Source organism: Sciurus vulgaris (assembly GCF_902686455.1).
Source record: "Sciurus vulgaris genome assembly, chromosome: 7".
Taxonomy (NCBI): domain Eukaryota; kingdom Metazoa; phylum Chordata; class Mammalia; order Rodentia; family Sciuridae; genus Sciurus; species Sciurus vulgaris.
Genome location: NC_136467.1, coordinates 120,210,529 through 120,232,687, shown reverse-complemented (window position 1 = coordinate 120,232,687; position 22,159 = coordinate 120,210,529). Strand labels below are relative to the sequence as shown.

The 22,159-nt window shown below is 42.3% G+C and overlaps 2 protein-coding genes across 4 annotated transcripts in view; one reads left to right on the top strand and one right to left on the bottom strand.

The window, feature by feature from the left end:
• Positions 1 to 12,642, top strand: part of TBC1D22B (TBC1 domain family member 22B) — a 75,258-nt gene extending 62,616 nt beyond the window's left edge. For 2 of the 3 annotated variants that reach the window (XM_079148352.1, XM_079148354.1), the window contains one exon: positions 2,606 to 2,871. In XM_079148352.1, coding sequence (XP_079004478.1) covers positions 2,606 to 2,734 — 129 coding nt within the window. In that variant the 3' untranslated portion in view covers positions 2,735 to 2,871. Of the gene's footprint in view, positions 1 to 2,605; positions 2,872 to 12,563 lie in introns of those variants that run through there. The other variant, XM_079148353.1, reaches the window with a different exon arrangement.
• A 5,992-nt stretch (positions 12,643 to 18,634) lies between these two features.
• Positions 18,635 to 21,253, bottom strand: LOC306666370 (BCL2/adenovirus E1B 19 kDa protein-interacting protein 3-like). Its single transcript, XM_079148400.1, has one exon. The coding sequence runs from the start codon at positions 21,185 to 21,187 to the stop codon at positions 20,528 to 20,530; it is 660 nt and encodes a 219-aa protein (XP_079004526.1). The 5' UTR covers positions 21,188 to 21,253; the 3' UTR covers positions 18,635 to 20,527.
• Between the last annotated feature and the right edge of the window lie 906 nt (positions 21,254 to 22,159).

Here is a 22,159-nt window from a genome sequence, read left to right as displayed (position 1 = left end):
TACAAATATTTTTTGCAACTTTCGCTTTTAGTCATTTAAAAATGTCTTGGCTATCTTTCCATGTCAGTCCAGGTAGACCTTCATTTGTCATGAGCACCACCATTTCTCTCGTGATGTGGGTAATTCTTCATTTATCTGTTGCCATAGTGACGGGCATTTTCCCCATCATGTGAAGCAATGATGCAGTGTGTACCTTTGACCATGAATGTAAATATTTCCCCAGGATAAAGTTGCTAGATCAAAGACCATGTACATTTCTTTTTCTTTTTCTTTCTTTTTTTTTTTTTTTTTTTTTTGCCATGCAAGAGATCAAATTGGCATCCTTGCAGAAGCTAGGCAAGTGCTCTTCTCCTGAGCTGTCGCCCTAGCCCAAACACACACATTTTGTTGTGGCGGTGCTGGTTCTGGGGATTGAACCCAAAGTCTCACACAGGCAAGGCGAGTGCTCTGTCACTAAACTACATCCCCAGCCCTTTTTCTATTTATTTTATTTTGAGAATTTATTTTATTTTGAGTCAGCCAGGCTGGCCTTGAATTTGTGACCCTCCAGCCTTGGCCTCCTGAGTAGCTGGGATTACAGGAAAGCACCATCGTGCCAGGCTCAACTACGGGCATTTCTAATTTTGATCGATACAGCCAAATTTGTTAAGAGGATATAAAATTGTCTCTGTAACTGATGACCCCAAAATAACAGTGACTTAAAACAAGATGGCTGTTTACTTTCCCTGAACTAGCAGTCCAGGACTAATGTCATGGTTCCAGAGAGGCAGGGCGTCAGGTGTCTTCTATTTATTGCTCTGCCATCTTCAACACATTGTTTTAGTCACATGCATAGGTGACCATTTCCAGTCTTTCATTCATATCCATTTTCTGGGAAGAGGAGGAGAAGCTTAGGGCAGAAGCTAGAAGTTACATGTGTATCATTTCTGCTCCCATCCCAGAAGTGGCTGAGACTTGGTCATATTGGCTGCACATGGCAATGAAGTGCCATGGGCAGCTATGTGCCCAGCTAAACTTTTTTAACTAAAGCAAGAAACCTCCTGGAAAATGTGTAAGACCTTGACACTGAAAACTATGAAGCACTGGCGGGCTATGCAGAGCAGCTGCAAGCAGGGTTTTTGGAAGTGATAATAGTGTGTGGAAGGGCTAGAGGCATTTTCTGTTATCTGTTCTCATCACTCTTCTGTTGCCCTGTTTTGTCTTTTCTTTCACTGATCTGTAGGTACTCTTTGTGTGTGTGTGTGTGCATGCGTGTGTGTGTACCTGGGATTAAACCCAGGGACGCTTAACCACTGAGCCACATTCCCAGCCTTTTTATATTTTATTTTGAGATAGGGTCTTGCTAAGTTGCTTAGGGCCTCACTAAGTTTCTGAGGCTGACTTTGAACTTGTGATCCTCCTGCTTCTACCACCCAAGTTGCTGGGATTGCAGGTGTGTGCCATCATGCCTGGTGGTATTCTTTATCAATGTGGATATTGACCTTTTTATCTTTTATAAGGTGGTATAAATATTTTCTCCTAGTTTCTTATATTTTAAATTTGTTTTTAGTGTCTTTTGACATATAAAGAATTGTATGAATTGTATGTAATCAATCCTATAAGTTTCTTATGGCTTCTGTATTTTGTGTCTTATAACTATTACTTTTATAATTGGAAAAATAAGAATATCCAATTCAGAAAGACAGAAAAATAATATGAAGCAGCAGTGGATAGCATGGGTAACTAAATTACAGAGATAACCAAAATCACATTCATTTTATTCTAATATACTCTTTAATAGGCTATGTCCATGGAGCTCTTTGAGAAAACTGGACTTTGAAAGCTGAATAGGATTTAGCTAGGTGGAAGAGAAAAGAGAAAGTGTTCAAATGAAAGGAAGCGCATAAATTAAACCATGGAGTCACCGATAAATGTGGCTGAAGTGGACCTGGCTGGATGGGCGGGGCGGAAGGGCAATAAGCCGACCAGGTAGGCTGAGGACAACCTTAGAACAAGGGAAACACGGTGACAGCAAGTAAACAGTGAGATTAGGAGAAAGATGTCCAGATGCCAAAGGATACACACTGCAATAATTATTAATAAAGACAAAAAAGAAGTGAATTCCCTGTCTAACAAGAAGTGGTTGAGCACATTAGGGTCTAGCCTCCATGGCCTACTAGCTTTGAGAATAACCATTTATGAAGGCTGGATTGAAAACATGAAAATTATAGTTTAAAAAAGGTGACTAAAGTACATATAAAATCATAATTGTGATCACAACTATTTAAAGAAACACACATGGGAAAAAATTACTGAAAAGGAATACCTCAAAAGCAGGAGAGCTATATTTGAATGATGAGCGATTATTTCTCTTAAAAGATTTTTTGTTATCATTCTCCATTTATGATTTTTAAAGAGGCATGTGCTAATGGATCAGAGAATCAGCAGAGTCTTCATGGTTTCTTGGGGTGAACCAGGGGCCAAGGCTGTGTGCAGTTTGGGAGGCTGGACCTGGGCATGTGCAGCACAGGAGGAAGGCCCATTCCAGCTCTGGGTCTTGAGAGGGGGGCTGCCAGTTTGGGACCTGCAGCCTGGAAAGCAGTAAAAGCCCTTTCTTGCCTTCCAGGGTCTCCTCATGCTGCTACAGAACCTACCTACGATACACTGGGGCAACGAAGAGATCGGGCTGCTTCTGGCCGAGGCGTACAGACTCAAGTACATGTTTGCCGACGCCCCCAATCACTACCGCCGATAGGTGCTGTCTCCCCCCCGGGGACCCAGACTGCCCCCATCTCTGATGGCAATCTGATCACTGTGGCCACTGTGCGAGCCGTGGACCCCAGCCAGGAACACTCCTGCTGTAAAAAGCTCACCCCCACCACCCAGGTCTTAACTTTTTGGCGTCCACCACTCGATGTCTCTGGATGTGTCTCTTGGACCACTCTCAGTATTCCATGCCATGTGGATGGGCCCAGCTCTGGGAGAGGACAGAAAAGGAGGTACAGGGTTGTCTGCCCCTTTAAAAAAAAAAAAAAAAAAAAACTGGACAAAAGAAGGGGAGGCTCAGGGTCTCACTCACATTGTCCCCACATGGACTGACATGGACTGGCTGGCTTTTGCCTACAGGTCCCAAGTGATGTCACTGCTTTTTTTTTCTTCTCTCTCTCTCTTTAAACAGGAAGAAGAACCCACAAAATTTATTACATGCCTACGGCATGGAAGTATTAGGCTCTGATATGGTTGCTTTTTGTGACTTAGTTTGATTTGATCACAGGTCAAATATGCCTTATGTTTCAGAAGACTCCGCCCCCTCCCTGGTTTCCTAATCCTCCTCTCTCTGCCTGAGTCTGAGCCAGTGAAGGGCAGCTGCTTGAGAACCACAGTTCTCAGATGGAGGAGGCACTGATGCTCTGGGAAGAGGCCTACACCCAAGGGCTAGGAATTTTCTTTTCCTTTTTCTCACCAGACTCCTGCGTATGTGCATGTGTGTGAGTGTGTATGTACACACCCATCAGCATTTCATTACGTCTGAATTGCTGTGTCCACACTAGCCCCATCAGAACCAGATGGGAAAGGGCCCCAGTGACCGAGGGTACAAGCGTCCTGGAGAATGACCAGGCAGGAAGGGAGAAGGGGCTTCTTACCTCTCCAAACTTTTGTTTCCATGATGACCCACTCCAAGATATTATGTGTAAATTGTGTTATTATGTATATGGGTGAAGATGTAAAATATGTCTCTTTGTAGCAGATATGATTTTATATTTATAATGTGCATCAACATGTGAAAGCAACCTAGATCACTTGCACAGATGAAATCGCCAGGCAGGTGGCTTCAGCGCCTCCGGGTTGGTTTCCGGGCACCCCTCTGAAGGGAGTGGAGCAGGAGTCTGCTAGAGAGGCTGGGCCGGTGGAGCTGCCAGCCCGAGTGTCCGCGTCTCAGTGTCTTTCCTCCCCTTTCTGCCCTTCCTGGGCCTTTCTGGAACATCTGCCCCCCCCCCCGCCCCTCTTCAGTGGCAGAGCTCCCCTGCCACCCCACAGCCTCCCCACGAAGGGACTGCAGAGGCGGAAGCCCTTTCTCCATGTTTTTGACTCTTCCCTTTCCCTGGACTCTGGGGAGGGCTTTCATTTCCCCATGTTTAAGTCAGCGTTGGATTAAGGACAGAAGCTGTGACCAACGAGTCAGTGCCAAGGGAAGGAGTGTCCTGAGTGCCCCTGGGTTTGGGCTCTTCTCAGAGAGCAGCATTGGTATCCCTACTGTCACCATCACACCCACACAGCTCATGAGATGTGCGACCCGTGTTTGACTTTTGGTGTTTGGTAGTGGAGAAGTGGGGGGAACGGGGCAAGCTGTCATCCTCTTGGGAAGCCAAGCCGTGTCCCCAGGGGGGACATCCCTGAGTCTCTGCCAGCGAAGCCCCTCCACACACCTCCCACCCACACCGCTGTGCGAGGTTCTCGTCGAGCTGTTTCTCAGGCGTCCTCCTCCTCTCCTCCCCGTCCGTGTGCCTCAGTAGTCCCCTTTCACAGAGCGAGAGGGCTTCCGGCCCTCCCTCCACCAGACTAATTAAAGAAAGACACTTGTGTTCCCAAGTGGTGGTTTTATTTTTTTAGTTTTTATGTTTGTATGGGAAATTGTGGATAAAGTGAACAAATTGTAAATAAATAGTGTATTTCCTCCTGCATCTGCTGCTTTTTCTCTGATGCAACTGGGTCACCTGGAGCCAAAAGTGTCTCCTTTTCCTGGTTTTTTCTTGCTGATACTCAAATGTGGGGGCAGGCAGGGAATCCGCTGAATACCAGCGGGCATTTTCCCAGGTCAGCAATACTGAGCACCTGCTTTGTGAAAGGTACTGTGGAAACCACAGAAATAAGCGACATGGTTCCTAAAAGATAACATGTGCTATACGTGTGCCAAGCTCTGTGGCCAGCTCTTCACATGGATTAGTTCAGGTGTTCAAAAGGAGCATGCCATCGGGGCTGGGGCTGTAGCCCAGTGGCAGAGCACTCGCCGAGCATGTGTGAGGCACTGGGTTCGATCCTCAGCACTGCCTAAAAATAAAGGCATGCTGTCCATACACAACTACAAGAAAAAATTTTTTATCCTTAAAAAGGATTATATAATCTAAAGGTGTTTGAAAAGGGACTAGAACCTCAGGATTGGACAAAATCCTGGAGATGTCTGGCTCAACACCCTCATGGTGCAAAGGAAATCCCAGCCCTGGCCAGGAAGGCAGCCTCAGAGTCAAGCGAGTACACGGGCTCCTCCTGGTTTCCTGTTGAGTGTTTTTTCACCAAACTATATAGAACGAAGGTGTGTAGAACTAAGACTGGTCCTCTCCATTGAGGGTCCTCACTTAGGACTTTTGTTAAAAGCTGTTGGTCTTTTGGTAACCTTGACATTTGTCATCTACAAAGAATAGGTTGGCATTGTTTTCCCACCCAGAAGTCCTTTCTAGGATTCATTCGAGTGTTTCTTGCTTTCTGTCATTAGACCTGTATAAGGATGCAGTTCAGCTACATGTAACAGAAACCAACAGCAGTTTTCACAAGATGGGAATTTACTTCTCACATAAACATCCAAAAGTAGGCAACCCAGGGATGTGCTGATGAAGTCGGCAAGCTCAGCTCCATTCCTAGCAGTGATCCGTGTTTCAAGGTGCTCGCTAGCACCCCAGCTGTTTGTGGTGGGGTTTTTTATTGCTTTGTTTCCCCCAGAACTGGATTTTGAAACCACAACCTCACGCATGCTAAGCAAGCACTGTACCACTGAGCTACATCCCCAGTCCTTTTTAAAAAAACTTTTTTTTTATAAGTGGATGACAATATATAACAGGGGGTGAGAGGGAGGCAAGAATGAAAGAAGGATGGATTGTATAGAGGAAAAGGAGGGGTGGGAGGTGGGGGGAAGGAAAAATAACAGAATGAGACAAACATCATTACCCTATGTACATGTATGATTACACAAATGGTGCGACTCCATATACAACCAGAGAAACAACAGTTGTATCCCATTTATGTACAATGAATCAAAATAAATTAATTTTTAAAAAATGAAAAAAAAAACAAACACATATTTTGAGACAGGCTAAGTTGCCTAGGCTGACCTCAAGCTTGTGATCCTCTTGCCTTAGCCTCATATGCGTAGGCTAAGGAATCACAGACATGCACTGTTGTACTTGGCCAATTCCAGGTATTTTTCCAAGCAACAGGATGGATTAAAGAAGTTACAAAATAGAGGGCTGGGGTTGTGGCTCAGTGGTAGAGCATTTGCCTAGCATGTGTGAGGCACTGGGTTCGATTCTCAGCACCACATAAAAATAAACAAGGGCATTATGTCCATCTACAACTAAAAAAAAAAAAAGTTACAAAATAGAAGGAGCCAGGTGCAGCTAGTGCCTGCCTGTAATCCTAGCTATTGGGGAGGCTGAGGCAGGAGGATGGCAAGGTTGAGGCCAGCCTGGCAACAGCCAAATTCTGTATCAAAATAAAGAAGGGCTGGAGGTTCAGTGAAGAGCTATTTGCTTAGCATGCACAAGGCCCTGGGCTTGATCCCCTGCACTCCAAAAAACGATTTATGAAAATAAGTTGAAAATGGAGACAGACTTCCCATAAGTACAAGGAAGGAATTTGACTTCGAAATTCTAGTGACTATTCACAATTAACTTTAGAATTTAACTTTTGTCATTAAACATGGGCACTCTTTCTACTTCATATTATTTGTGCTGAGGCTATTAATTGTTCCTGAGGCTGAAAATAACTAACCTGAACTAGGCTTTCTTCAAAAAAATCTGCTTTTCATTTATGCAGAAAGTCAAGCATCTTCTAAACCATGTTTGATTCTGACTAGAAAATTGATGAAGACTTCCAAACTGATCCTGGCATACTCTGACTGCAATCCAGTCAACGTTTCTGCACTTCAAATCTCCATAGTTCTACTTAAGGAGGCCCTCCCTCAGTTTTTATTCACCAGTGAAGGGATAGTGGCACAGATTCCTCAAGCAGTGGCATCACCTGCTTCTGGAGGAAACTCTCTTCTTGACAGCAGGTGACTTGGGCAGTATTTCTATGTGAAGCTTTGAGCATCTGAGACAGAAACAGCCCCAGGAGCCCAGGCCTTCAGTAGCCAGGTCCTCTCTTGGGACTTGGCAATACACATCTCCTGGTTGAAGGCAGTTTGGGTAGCTACCATGGACACCCAAGTACTGATTTTTAGATTCATGATGAAAAATATGAAATTCACAAAGAATCAGAAAGCATAAAGTACAATGCCACAAGACCGGAATCTCACGAGTCTGTGCCCATTGCCAGGGTAGTGGCAGCACACACACAGTTGTGGCAGAAAAAGCATTCCCTGCCTTTGGCAAAGGTTGAACTAGAATTCTTGGAAGTAAGGGAAGCCCTGTTCAGTTTGGTGCTGCAGGGGGTTCTGAGCTCTGGATTCCGGGGTGCGAGGTGAGTGTGATAGCTGTGTGGGGAATCTGGAGCTAGACCCTGGGGTACATTTGCTTGTAGCCACCCTCCCTCATTTCACTGGTGATCCCCTCCATTGTCCCACTCAACCCAGGTGTCTGAGAGAAGAAAACCCAGACATTCTCTTCTCTTCAAACCACTGGTCTCCATTTTATTTTTTTGGACTCTACTTTTAATCTGTGTGTGTCTTTATATTTAATGTGGATTTTTAAAGACAAATAGAGCTGGATCTTATTCTTCAATTCAGTCTGACAATCTCTTGGGGGTTTTGGTTTTTGTTTTTGTTTTTGTGGGGGGTTGGTTTTTGTTTTTTGTCTTTGGTGAATTTATACCATTTATAATTAATATAGTTGAATTTAGGTCTATCTTTTCATAACCAGAGTCCTAGGCCAGAGACATGATTTTGGGAGTTCCAGCAAAGTAGGTTCAGCCACTTACCCCCCCCAAAAAAATAGAAAAATTAATGGTGAAAAGCAGGAAAGAAAACTTCAATCAAAATGGCTGTATTAGGAAGGCAAAGTGAGACCAACCATCTCACCCTGTCTTTGAGGCACTGATAGAAGTTTTAAATTTATTTATTTTGCAATATTGGGGATTGACCCAGGGACTCTACCATCAAGCTACAGCACTTTTTTTTTTTTTTTTTTTTTTTTTTTTTTTTTTTTATTTTGAAACAGGGTCTTGCTAAGTTGCTGAGGTTGACTTTGAACTTTCAATCCTCCTGCCTCAGCCTCGCAGTTTGCTGGGGCTGCAGGTGTGCGATTGTGCCCAGCTGAGAGTTCTGTTTAAACAGAGGAAGAATTGGGGCAAGGGAAGAGGTGCCTAGTTAAGTGGTCTTGGTCAAACTGTGGTCTAATTGATCATTCTCTTAGTTCTGGTTCTGTGCAGTGGCTCTGGAGAAGTCCAGAGACATCATTATCACTTGAGGGAGCAATTTTTATTTGTTTCTCAGGGTGTTTATTTATCAAACCTGTAATTCTGGAAGGGGGCAATTTCCAGTTCCCATGAGAATGGCTTCTATTTCAAAAGGCAGTCTCATTGTGAGGTGATGTGCCTGCAAATTCCCCTGTTCCTGGAAGTGACTGCAGATTTAGGGCAATGATTGGAGACTCTAGGCACCACTCCAGGGATCTAAAATAGGACGCTGTGAAAACTGACAGTCAAATGTACCTGTAAATCTTGCCTTAGTCTTAAAGGGGGAAAGCCAGACAAGGTAAAATTAGGGCTAATAAATCTCATATTACCAGTTTTTAGATGGATACTCCTTAAATGATTAACATGCCCTATGTGCAGAGCAGAGCAGGGATCTGAAGACAGATACAAAATGAAGGCAGAGATGCCAAGCTTTATCTGCTTTCAGTCGTCCATTGGGCGTCTGCAGGCCCAAGAGTCACTGCTTTTAGCAAAAACAGCTTCTCTAAATCCCTGTTACATTTTGTTTGTTTTCTCTTCCTCTCTCCTCCCTTTCCTGCCACCTTTTGAATTATTTTGATTTTGAACCCAGAGCTTTGCACATGCTCAGCAAATCCTCTATCCCTGAGCTTCGTTTTGAGACAGAGTCTCACTAAGTTGCTAGGGATAGCCTCCAACCTCTAATCCTCCTGCCTCAGCTTCCCACTTGTGTGCACCACTGAGCAGGTTGTGACTAATTCCTTTTTGTATGCTAATAAGTTTGCCGATGGCTGGTATCCCCTCGGTAGCATCAGGATGGGACCTGGACACTGGAAAGACCTAGCAGGATTAGAGGGTTGGCACCTTCAACTCCACCCCAATCTCCAGGGTGAGGAGTGGGGTCTGAGGCTTGACTTGATCACCAAAGGCCCATGACTTAATCAATCATGTCTGTATAATGAAGCCTCTATGAAAGCCCAAAAGGACAGGTTCAGATTGCTTCTGGGTAGATGAACATGTGGAAGTTCCTGGAGAGGTTGAGCCAGAGAAGTCACGCAAACTCCAAACCCCCATCCATTCCCCCATCCATCTTTTCATCTGTATTCTTTTTATAATAAACTAATAAATGTGTTTCTCTGAGTTCAATGAGCCACTTAGGAAAATTAATCAAACCCAAAGAGGGGGGTTGTGGTTGGTCCCTCTAAAACACAGGTAAAGCAACTAGGGACTTGTGACTGGCATCCAAATTGTTGGGAAAGGTGACAATCTTTGGGACTGAGCCCTCCACCTGTGGAATCTGGTGCTATCTCCAGGTAGATAGTGTCAACATTTAATTGACAGTGGGCAGCTGGTGCCCACTGCCAAATTGATTACTTGCTTGATGTGTGGAGGGGGAAAAATCCAACACATCTGGTGTCAGAAGTAATCTCTGTTGAACCGAATGTGGTGGCGCAGGCCTGTAATTCCAGTGGCTTGGGAAGCTAAGGCAGGAGGATCGCAAGTTCAAAGCCAGCCTCAGCAATGTAGCGAGCCCTAAGCAACTCAGTGAGATTCTGTCTCTAAATAAAATATAAAAAAGAGCTGGGGATGTGGCTCAGTGATTAAGCGTCCTGGGTTCAATCCCCAGTACAAAAAAATAAATAAATAAAAGAATCCATGTTGATTGTTGTTGAGTGAGAATATAGGAGAAGCTGAGTTTGTTTTTTCCTATATAGTCAGATGAATTCATCCTGTTTGGAGTTCACTGAGTTTTCTTTCTCTTCTTTCCCACCCCCGCCTTCCCCCAGCAGCTGGGGATTAATGCCAGGGTCTCATGCATATAGGCAAGTGCTGTGCCACTGAGCTACACCCCTGGCCCAGACTGAGTTTCTTGAATCTGTCATTTTATGTCTTTCACCAAATTTGAGAACATGTCTTTATTTTTTTCCTGCATCAATCTCTTTCTTCCCCTTCCACTGGGACTCTGATAATATGACTGTTAGGTCTACAGTTCTGGGACTGTTCATTATTTTGTCAATTCCCTTTTCATTTCATTCTTCAGATTAAATATTTTCTCTTCATCTGTCTTCAAGTTCATTGCCTCTGTCATCTCCATTCTACTATTAAGCACATCCAGTGAATTTTTATTTCAGATTGTGTTTTTGTTTCTAAAATTCCCATATGGTTCCTGTTATAGTTTCTTTTTCTCTGCTGAGAAGGTCTATCTGTCCCTTCAAGTGTTCTTACTTTTACGTCAGAGAGCATAGTTATAATAGGTATTTTAAGTCTGTGTTTGATAATGCCAGCCTCTGGATCAGCTTGGGGTTTGGTATCTTCTTATCATTTTTATAAAAATTGGTCATATGTTCCTAGGGCTATGTTGAGCAATTTTGGATTGTGTCCAGACATTATTTTGAACATTATGTTGTCACTCTGGGTCTTGTTCAAATCTTCCACAGTGGGCTGGGAGTGTAGCTCAGTGGTAGAGCACTTGACCAGCATGCACAAGGCCCGGGTTTGATTCCCAGCTCCATAAAAAAATAAAAATAAAAATAAAAAACTTCTCTACAATAACGCCATTCTCCTATTTGTTTTTGGTTTTTGCAAGTGCTGGGGATTGAACCCAGGGCCTCGAGCATGCTATGCTATGACCGCAGCCCCTCCCGCTTTTGTAACTCCTTTACTGAAACATAGTCAAGCCTGTTCATTTACACACTGTCAACAAACGCTCTGGCACTACAACAACAGAGTTGAATGATTGTGATAGAACATCATGGCCCACAGAACCTAATATATTTACAATCTGGGCTGGGTGCAGCTCAGTGGTAGAGCACTTACTTGCCTAGCAGGTACAGGCCCTGGGTTCCATCCCAACACACACACACAGACACACACACACACACACACACACACACACACACACACACACACAGGATGAGACTCATTTGCTTTATAACCTTGGATTACAGACTCAAGGTTCAAACCCACCTTTTCTCCCCATCTTCTCCAACCCTGAACAAAGATGAATTGAATTGTGGAATTTTGTGATTTTTATAGTGCACAAATAGTCAACTCAGAATGATATAATTCAATAATAAATCAACCCATGACCAAATTTTATATTAGGCACTTGGTACTGTATATTACTTTCAAAAATCAACAACCAGAAGCCAACTCTTCAGGGAAAGGAAAGCAGGCAGTAATTATTGATGGCTTATTCCCATCGCCTTCTTTCACTCCCTCCCCCCTCCTCCATAAAATCAGATGGGTAGTAAATATTTGAACTGGATGCTGATCCTTGGCAAGCTAAGGGATGTAGATGCTTAAATAGCCAGAATCCAGGCTAAAAGGAAATTAGATGAGAAAACAATTACATACAATACTAATTATAAGTACCTTCACAATATCCATCTTAACTATCAAGATCTACAGATACCTCCAGAATATAATTACGATGACTTGTTATAACTGCTTCCAAAATATAATAAACTTGATTAAAGCTATCAGAAATATCTTACAATTCTATACTCGAAACCCTGTGTTTACATAATAGCACTTAATTCGCAAGGCATCCAAAGCAGATGGTCCCTTTTATCCTCTCTGTTTGGTTTGCTAGAACATTTCCCCTAAAAACCAAGACAGCTCCCCCAGTTCCTTCAGCGTAGAGTGTGACATCTCCACCTCCCTTGGGGATGGGTGGAGAAGAGATGGTAGGGAATAAAGGGGTTAGGGAAAGGTAGAATCATCTGGAATGTGGAACCATCAGTACCTCACCCGGTTCCCCAACCCTGTTCCCCAGGTTGTATCATCCCATCTGGGATCACACTGTCTCAGTCACCCGGCGGTGCCCCAAGCTTAGGGTGCCCATTTCTGCACTCTTCCCATGCTACCCCTAAGATGCTAAGCTCTATGATGTGTTGATAAGTTGGCCTGTGGTCGCAAGCTGAGAGAGGACAGAGTACACAGGACTTTGCTTGAAAAGTTTAGGGTCTTGCTAAGTTGCTGAGACTGGCTTTGAACTTGCAATCCTCCTGCCTCAGCCTTCCGAGCCGCATGGGTTACAGGCATGCATTTCTGTGCCCAGTTAGGGAGTGTGAATCTTACCAGACTCTGGAACCCAAGGTAATAAATCAAAATGATGATGGTGACAAAGCTTTCTCTCCTGCTTCCTTTCTTTTTATTTCCAGGGAGCAGAGGTAGGTGAAAGACCAGGGTAAAAGCTTGGCATTTTGCTCTCTCCACAGCTTGTGTGACCAACTCGTTCAACTCCAAGGCTGCTGAGCAGGGTGGTTAGTTGTGTGGACTCTGGAGCTGGAGGTGAGTTCAAATACAAGCTCTGTCATTTAGCAGATAAGAGACTTTGTGTATGTCATTTTGGGGACAAGACAGTTAAGAATAAGCCTGCCTTCTCCTTCCTCTCTCCTGTTTTACTTTCTGAACACAGAGGATACATGCCAAGCCCTGGGGAAGAGAAGACACACCATGAGTAGTTCTGAGTTCTTGGGTGGCTTGATGGAAGGCAGTCCACCCGTCAGGGACACTGCTGTGAACCAATGAACCGACTCCCTGGGTTTCACACCTGTGGATTCAACCAATCACTGACTGAAAATATTCAAAACAAATCGTGTATGTATTGAACATGTGTAGACATTTTTTCTTGTCATTGTTCCCTAACCAGTACAAACTACTATTCACACAACATTTACATTCTATGAGATATTATACGTAATTTAGAGATGATTTAAAGTATAGGGGAGAATAAGCATAGGGTATAGGCAAATACCCTGCCATTTTATATAAGGGTCTTTTTTGGGGGGTACTTACGGGAACTGAACTCAGGGACACTCAGCCACTCAACCACTGAACCACATTCCCAACCCTATTTTGCATTTTATTTAGAGACAGGGTCTCACTGAGTAACTTAGTGCCTCACTTTTGCTGAGGCTGGCTGTGAACTCACAATCCTCTTGCCTCAGCTTCCTGAGCCGCTGGGATTACAGGCATGTGCCACCGTGCCTGGCTTATAAGGGTCTTTCATATGTGTGGATTTTGGTATGATGGGGAGTCTGGAACCATTCCCCCAGAGATACTGCGTGACAACTCAATGTGAGTGAGTAGTAAACTTCGATTGCATTAAACCACTGAAATTTGGGGTTTGTATGTTACATCAGTTAGTACTATCCTAATACAGAAAGCACACAACCAACCCAAGAGCCCCAGCATGTCTCCACACCCTTCCTGTTCATTCTTTTTTTGGGGGTACAGGTATTGAACCCAGGGATGCTTAACCACTGAGCCACATCCCCAGCCCTTTTTTATATTTTATTTAGAGACAGGCTCTCTCTAAGTTGCTGAGACCGGCTTTGAACTCGTGATCCTCCTGCCTCAACCTCCCGAGCTGCTGGGATTACAGGCGTGCGCCCCCACCCCCAGCTCTGTTCCATCCTTTTTGCTGCATAAGCATTGTATTATGCTCACAGATTCTCTGGATCGGGAACTCAGAGGGCTTGGATCTACTCCAGTGTCTGGGGCCTCAGCTGGAAAGACTCAAAGGTTGGGGTGACAGGCTGAAGGGTTGGTATCATCTAGGGCATCTTCATTCTCTTGTCTGGCAGTTGATGCTGTTTGTCTATTGGGACCTCAGTTGGGGCTGTTGACCAAAACATCAACCTTTGGCCCCCTCATGTGATCTCTCCACTTTCTCATGGTGACTTGACTTCTAGCAGCAAGCATAGAAAAGAGACCGGTGGCGGCTGTATTGCCTTTTATGATATAGCATCACCTCCACTTCATGGGAGGAAATACAGACTCCATCTTGCAATGTGAGGACTCCAAGGTCACATAAGATGTGGTAGGATGGGAGATCTTGTTTGTTGGCCTCTGTCCCCGCCCCCGCTCCTCTGTACTTGGAATTGACCCCAGCACTTAACCACTGAGCCACATCCACAGCCCTTTTTATTTTTTATTTATTTATTTTTACTTTTATTTATTTATTATTATTATTTTTTATTTATTTATTTATTTTTTTGCAGTGCTGGGGATGGAACCCAGAGCCTTGTGCTTGCAAGGCAAGCACTCTACCGACTGAGCTATCTCCCCAGCCCCCCTTTTTATTTTTTGAGATAGGGTCTTGCTAAGTTGCTTAGGGCTTATTAAATTGAAGAGGCTGGCCTTGAATTGGCGATCCTCTTGCGCTGGCCTCCTAAGTCTGGGACTATAGGCATGTGCCACCATGCCCCACTTGTTGTGATCTCTTGTAAAAGTGCACGTAGCCACAGTTCCTTTCCGTGTTTTTCGCCTGCCTTTCCCTTTCCCCTTGCCTGAGCTTCCTCCCATTCTTGCTGTTTTCCTTCCCTGTGCCCCAGGTGTTGTAGTCAGCTTTTTCTCTGCTGTGACTAAAGGACCTGACAAGAACAATTTTAGAGGAGGGAAAGTTTATTTGGGGGCTCACGGTTTCAGAGTTCTTAGTCCAGAGAAGGCCGGCTCCATTCCCCTGGACTGAGGGGAGGCAGATCTTCATGGTGGGAGAGTGTGGCAGGGGGAAGCAGCTCACGTGGTGATCAGAAAGCAGAGAGACACTCCACTCTCAGATACAAATATATACCCCATAGCCACGCCCCCAGTGCCCGCCCCCTCCTGTCTCACCTTACCCGCCTTCCCTTATCACCCAATTATTCCCATGGGGGATTGATTCACTGATTGGGTTAAGACTCTCATAACCCAGTCATTTCTCCTCTGAAACTTCTTGCATATTCTCACACACGAGCTTCTGGGACACCTCACGTCGGAACCATAGCACCAAGCCTCTCCACCATCGACCCTAACATTCCTGTCTCTGTTCGGTTCCCATGTAATGTGACAGGCATCAGATCCAAAGACACCACATAGCTCTCCCCAGGCGTTTTTGCACACTGTTCTATCTTTCTCCATTTTGAGAAATACAGGGTTTCTCTCCTCAACATTATTGACATTTTGGACTGGATAACTCTTATTGTAGGGCTATCTTGTGATCTGTAGGGCGTGTCAGCAGCATCCCTGGTCTCTATTCATTAGGTGTCAGTAGCACCTTGCTCCAGTCACAACAATCAAAAATGTCCCCAAACATTGCCAAATGTCCCTCAGGGGGCAAAATCACTCCCCAGTTGAGAACCACTGCCCTCAGGGAATACATACAGGAGGTGGAGTTAATAAACGCCCCCCCCCCCCCCCAGATCTTAGAAAGCAGGGGTCTTCAAGCTGTATTGATCATGCAGTCTTAGCTACTAGGCACGTTTCTGAGCACAGAGCCCAACAGATGCATATTTACTTATTCATCAACAATCGACTTGTTCTCTATGTTGTTCTTCTATATAATTATAAACTATTACAAAAGTGGACTCTTTTGAAGGGGATACTTGGGATTGAACCCAGGGGTGCTCTTCCACTGAACTACATTTCCAGCTCTTTCTATTATGAAAAAAATTTTTTGAAACAGGTCTAAGTTGTCAAGACTGGCCTCAAACTTGTGATCCTCCTGCCTCAGCCTCCTGAATACCTAATATTGATCACAGGCATGTGTCACTGTGCCTACACAAATGGACATTTTTTTAAAGGATGAGACAGAAACTAATTAAACATCCTTTTTAAAAAAAAGGGTACTTGAGGTGCTGAGATTGTGGCTCAGTGGTAGAGCGCTTAGCTAGCATGCGTGAAGCACTGGGTTTGATTCTCAGCACCACATATAAATAAATGAATAAAATAAAGGTCTTTCAACATCTTTTTAAAAATCTTTTTTAGTTGTCAATGGACATTTATTTATTAATTTATAGGCAGTGCTGAGAATGGAACCCAGTGCCTCACACATGCCAGGCAAGTGCTCTGCCACTCAGCTATGACCCCAGCCCTCCATCAATATCTTTTTTTTTATTAAAATCTTTTTTATTTTTACAGACTGCATTTTGATTCATTGTACACAAATGGGGTACAACTTTTCATTTCTATGGTTGTACACAATGTAGATTCACACCATTCATGTAATCATACATAGAAATAGGGTAATACTGTTTCATTCTATTATTTTTCTGTCCCCCAACTCCTCCCACCCCTTTTTCCTCTACACCATCCAAAGTTCCTTCATTCTTCTCTTCCCTCCACCACTCACCCTCGTTATACATTGTCATGCACTTATCAGAGAAAACATTCAGCCTTTGGTTCTTTTGGGCTTGACCTATTTCACTTAGCATGATATTTTCCAACTTCATCCATTTACCAGCAAATGCCATAATTTTATTCTTCTTTTTGGCTGAGTAATATTCCATTGTGTATATATACCACAGTTTCTTTATCCATTCGTCAATTGAAGGGCACCTAGGTTGGTTCCACAATCTAGCTATTGTAAATTGAACTGCTATGAACATCGATGTGACTGCATCACTGTAGTACGCTGATTTTAAGTCCTTTTGGTATAAACTGAGGAGTGGGATAGCTGGGTCAAATGCTGGGTCCATTCCAAGATTTCTGAGGGATCTCCATACTGCTTTCCAGAGTGACTGCACCAATTTGCAACCCCACCAGCAATGTATGAGTGTGCCTCTTTCCCCACATCCACGCCATCACTTATCATTGCTTGTGTTCTTGATAATAGTCATTCTGATTGGAGTTAGATGAAATCTTAATGGTGGTTTTAATTTGCATTTCTCTAATTACTAGGGATGATGAGCACTTTTTCATGTATTTGTTGATCACCTGTATATCTTCTTCTGTGAAGTGTCTACCCAGTTCCTTAGCCCACTTATTGATTGGGTTCTTTGTATTTTGGGTGTAAAGTTTTTTGAAGTTCTTTATAAACTTTGGAGATGAGTGCTCTGTCTGAAGTGTGTGTGGAAAAGATTTTCTCCCACTCTGTAGCCCCTCTTTTCACATTATTGATTGTTTCCTGAGAAAAAATTTTTAGTTTGAATCTATCCCATTTATTGATTCTTGCTTTTATTTCTTGTGCTATGGGGGTCTTTTTAAGGAAGTCTGGTCCTAAGCCAACGTGATGGAGATTCCAGCCTACTTTTCCTTCTATTTGGTGAAGGGTCTCAGGTCTAATTCCTAGATCCTTGATCCATTTTGAGTTGAGTTTTGTACGGGGTGAGAGATAGGGGTTTAATTTCATTTTACTGCATATGGATTTCCAGTTTTGCCAGCACTATTTGTTGAAGAGGCTATCTTTTCTCCATTGTAAGTTTTTGGCACCTTTGTCTAGTATGAGGTTACTGTACTTATGTGGGTATGTCTCCATATCTTCTATCCTGTACCACTGGTCTACCTGTCTATTTTGGTGCCAGTACCATGCTGTTTTTGTTACTATTGCTCTATAGTAGAGTTTAAGGTCTGGTATTGTGATACCTCCTGCATCACTCTTCCTGTCAAGGATTGCTTCGGCTATTCTGGGTCTTTTGTTCTTCCAGATGAATTTCATGATTGCTTTCTCTATTTCTATGAAAAGTGTCATTGGGATTTTAATTGGAATTGCATTAAATATGTATAGTGTCTTTGGAAGTATGACCATTTTGATAATATTAATTCTGCCGGGGGGAGATCTTTCCATCTTCTAAGGTCTTCTTCAATTTATTTCTTTAATGTTCTGTAGTTTTCATTGTAGAGATCTTTCTCCTCTTTGGTTAGATTGATTCCCAAGTATTTTACTTTGTGTGTGTGTGTGTGTGTGTGTGTGTTTTTTTTTTTTTTTTTTTTTTTTTTGAGGCTATTGTGAATGGAGTTGTTTTCTTCATTTCCCTTTCAGATGTTTCATTGCTTATGAATAAAAATGCTTTAGATTTATGCATGTTGATTTTATATCCTGCTATTTTGCTGAATTCATTTATGAGGTCTACAAGTTTTCTGGTGGAGTTTTTTGGATCCTCTAAATATAGAATCATGTCATCAGCAAATAGTGACAGCTTGAGCTCCTCTTTTCCTGTTCGTATCCCTTTAATTTCTTTAGTCTGTCTAATTGCTCTGGCTAGTATTTCAAGGATGATGTTGAATAGAAGTGGTAAAAGAGGGCATCCCTGTCTTGTTCCAGTTTTTAAAGGGAATGCTTTCAGTTTTTCTCCATTAAGAATGATGTTGGCTGTGCGTTTAGAAAAATAGCCTTTACAATGTTGAGGTATGTTCCTACTATCCCAATTTTTTCTAGTGTTTTGAGCATGAAGGGGTGTTCTATTTTGTCAAATGCTTTTTCTGCATCAACTGAAATAACCATATGATTTTTTTTTTTTTAGTTCTCTTTACCAGCCTCTCCAATTTTATTCAGATTTTTCAACAAACAAACAAACAACAATAACAAAACAGTGGACCATCAGATTTACTTTCTTCCCAAAGAAATTCAAACATGAAGACTTGAAATAAATAGGTTAGAAGGCAAATCAAGTGCTACCAGTTTAAGAGTAAGACAAAAACAAGGTAAAATAAAAAGATGTCCAAAATTATTTAGATATCAAATGCTAGAAAGAAAAAAATAATTCAGGAAACTATTTTGGATATATCACCTTTCTTAAAGATGGCCAGCTATGTTCTCAAAAAAAGCTAGAAACTAATTTTTTGTTTAATCTGTGTTACTTTCCACTGTAACACATTAATTTTTACCAAACTTGATGTGAGAAAGAAGTTAGTTTCTGCAAACTGGCAAACCTGGTTGTCATAGTGTTTTTTATTCAAGTCAACCTGATGCATTTTATAGATTGCTAGTTTTAAAGTTTAACAATGGTTCCCTAGATATTCAACAGCAATGTCTATATCATAAACAGTAATAGTTTTTATATATAAAACATACAGTAGTATCCTTCAGTCATGCTGTATGTTCTGAAATCCAATAAAATCTACTTGAAATAATTGGCAATCCTGATGCTTTCTAACAATTTGGTCCTAAAAGCTTCACATTTTAGAAATAAATGAAAAAGCATGTCATTGAAGGAATCTGCTGAGTGTTCTGGAACGTCAAGAGTTTAACATAACTGAAAAGACTGCTACGTGAGAAAATCACCAGCGCCCATGGAATCCCAGGGACCACCTTGGGAAGAAGCACAGTAAACACCAGCAAGGGAGGGACCAGAAGGAAACGAATGGCATCTTTCCAGAACTTTGCCAACTGTTCCCACAACCCAAGTCTGTTTCTCAAAGTTGCACAAGTGCTTGGAATAACTCTGAAGCAATTTTCTTCAGAGTTTAAAGGCTTCAGAGTATAAGTGAAGCTTCCTAAAACAAGAAGCCTATGTTAACACCACAAAATGGACTCATTCAAGTCTCTTCTTCGAGAAAAAGAAAAAAAAGAAATAAAAAAATGTAAAGTCATGAAAAATTCACATGCAGCTAACACATGAAAATACCAAATACACACAAAACTCAAAAGCAATTTTGCATGTCTAGGCCTGAGACGTTCCTTATCAGAAATAAAGATTCCCTACCATAGAAAAGACAGCATTACAGCATACTAGTATTAAAATCTGCTGATGTATCTTAGTTCTTACTCTATTTCCTACCTATCATTTACACAGCCCGCCTCCTACAAATTAAAAGACACTATTAGGAGGCTTAGGAAAAAAGTGGCTCCAAAGCTGGTTTAAAATAATTTTTTATTTCCCAGGATATTTTTTTTCTTGTGTCTTGCTTTTTTGTTTGTTTGTTTGTTTGTTTATTTGGTTTTGGGTTTTTTTTTGTTTTGTTTTTTGTTTTTGCTTTCTTTTTAATAACTATAAATTCAAGCTTTGGGAAGCTTGACTTTGTCTTGGAAAACAAAACAAAAACTAAACAACAAAGCATTTTATATCATTTGCTAAGAACCTGATCTCATTTTGAGATGGTAGTTACACTGCCAGAGTAAAATTCCTACCATGAATGATACAGGTCTAATTCTGGTGGTACTAACAGGAGACAATAGCATTGTTGACAAAATTATAATCTGCTGGTGGCATTTGCAGAAAGAAAGCCCTTGCAAATTTCTAAACAACAGTAAATTCTGTTGGGAAATTCTAAAGTGTCTTACAGGCCAAAAAGGGAATATAGTTAGTAAAATGCCTCAACCGAGTTTGAATAAAATACTGGAATTGAGAGTTACTGGACTGGATATGTAAAAATAGGGGGGAAGGTTAGTCATGCTTACAATGGTCTCAAGTTCAAATAAACTACTGTGACAATACACCACTTCACAGGCCACACGCATCTCCAGGGGCTTTTTCTTCCCTCAGTAGGTGCTGGCTGAAGGTGTGCTCAGTCGCTTTCCAATATAGATGCCTAGCCCTAAAGCCAAAACATGAGAAAGGAAGAGAGATAGAATGAACACCTTCAGAAATTCTGCAGAAAAAATACCGCCTTTCTTCATGGCTCCACTTTTCCTCATGCTTAGAGACACGCAGCGCTTGGGATGTCTGAAGTGGAACTCCTTGGGTGGAACATTTTCAGGTCTACTGGACCAGTCCGACACCCAGTCTGCACTTTTCTTCAAAACCTCAACTTCCTTCTCTCCTTCTACCACTTCTTCCTCTGACTGAGAGCTATGGTCCCTGCTGGTATGCATCTCCACATCAAACATGATCTGCCCATCTTCTTGAGGTGAAGGGCTGTCACAGTGAGAACTGCCTCTTGAACTGCTCTGTCCTGATTCATGCTGTGCATCCAACAGAATCTTTTCCATGTCTCCATTGTGGATGGAGGAGGAAGAAGGTACGTGTTCCAGCCCCCCATTCTTCCCATTGCCATTATCATTGCCATTGCTGCTATTCATAGGTAACTCCACCCAGGAACTGTTGAGGCCGGCTGGCGGAGGCAAAGCCTGTTCCCCTTCCTCGCAGTTGTTGTTGTTGTTGTGTAGGGGCGGCGGTGGCTCAACTAAATGAGACGACATCGTTGGGCGGCTGGAAGACCTGCGGCCGCAGCAAAGAGCGTCTTCGGTTCTCCGGCGGCAATACAACCAACCATATGATTCTTAACCTTAAGTCTATTGATGTGATGAATTACATTTATTGATTTCTGAATGTTGAACCAACCTTGCATTCCGGGGATGAACCCCACTTGATTGTGGTGCACTATCTTCTTAATATGTTTTTGGATTCCGTTTGCCAGGATTTTGTTAAGAATTTTTGCATCTATATTCATCAGAGATATTGGTCTAAATTTTTCTTTCCTTGATGTGTCTTTGTCTGGTTTGGGTATGAGGGTGATAGTAGCTTCATAGAATGAGTTTGGTAGGGTTCCCTCATTTTCTATTTCCTAGAATACTGTGAGAAGTATTGGAATGAGTTCTTCTTTGAAGGTCTTGTAGAACCTGGCTGAGAATCCATCTGGTCCTGGACTTTTCTTGGATGGTACGCTTTTGATGGCTTCTTCTATTTCATTGGTTGATATTGATCTGTTTAAATTGTGTATGTCCCCCTGGTTCAGTTTGGGAGGAGCATATGCCTCTAGAAATTTGTCAATGTCTTTGGTATTTTCTATTTTGTTGGAATATAGATTTTCAAAGTAGCTTTTCATTATATTATGCATTTCAGTGGTGTCTGTCGTGATATTTCCTTTTTCATCACGGATTTTAGTAATTTGGGTTTTTTCTCTCCTTCTCTGTTAGTGTGGCTAAGGGTTTGTCTATTTTGTTTAGTTTTTCAAAGAACCAACTTTTCGTTTTGTCAATTTTTTGAATTGTTTCTTTTGTTTCAATTTCATTGATTTCAGCTCTGATTTTAATTATTTCCTGTCTTCTACCATTTTTGGTGATTTTCTGTTCTTCTTTTTCTAGGGCTTTGAGCAGTAATGTTAGATCATTTAGTTGTTGACTTTTTATTCTTTTCTTGAATGTGCTCCATGCAATGAATTTTCCTCTTAG

Excerpts from the sequence above, each read along its gene's own strand:
- LOC306666370 (XM_079148400.1), bottom strand. The coding sequence starts at position 21,187 with ATGTCGTCTCATTTAGTTGAGCCACCGCCGCCCCTACACAACAACAAC.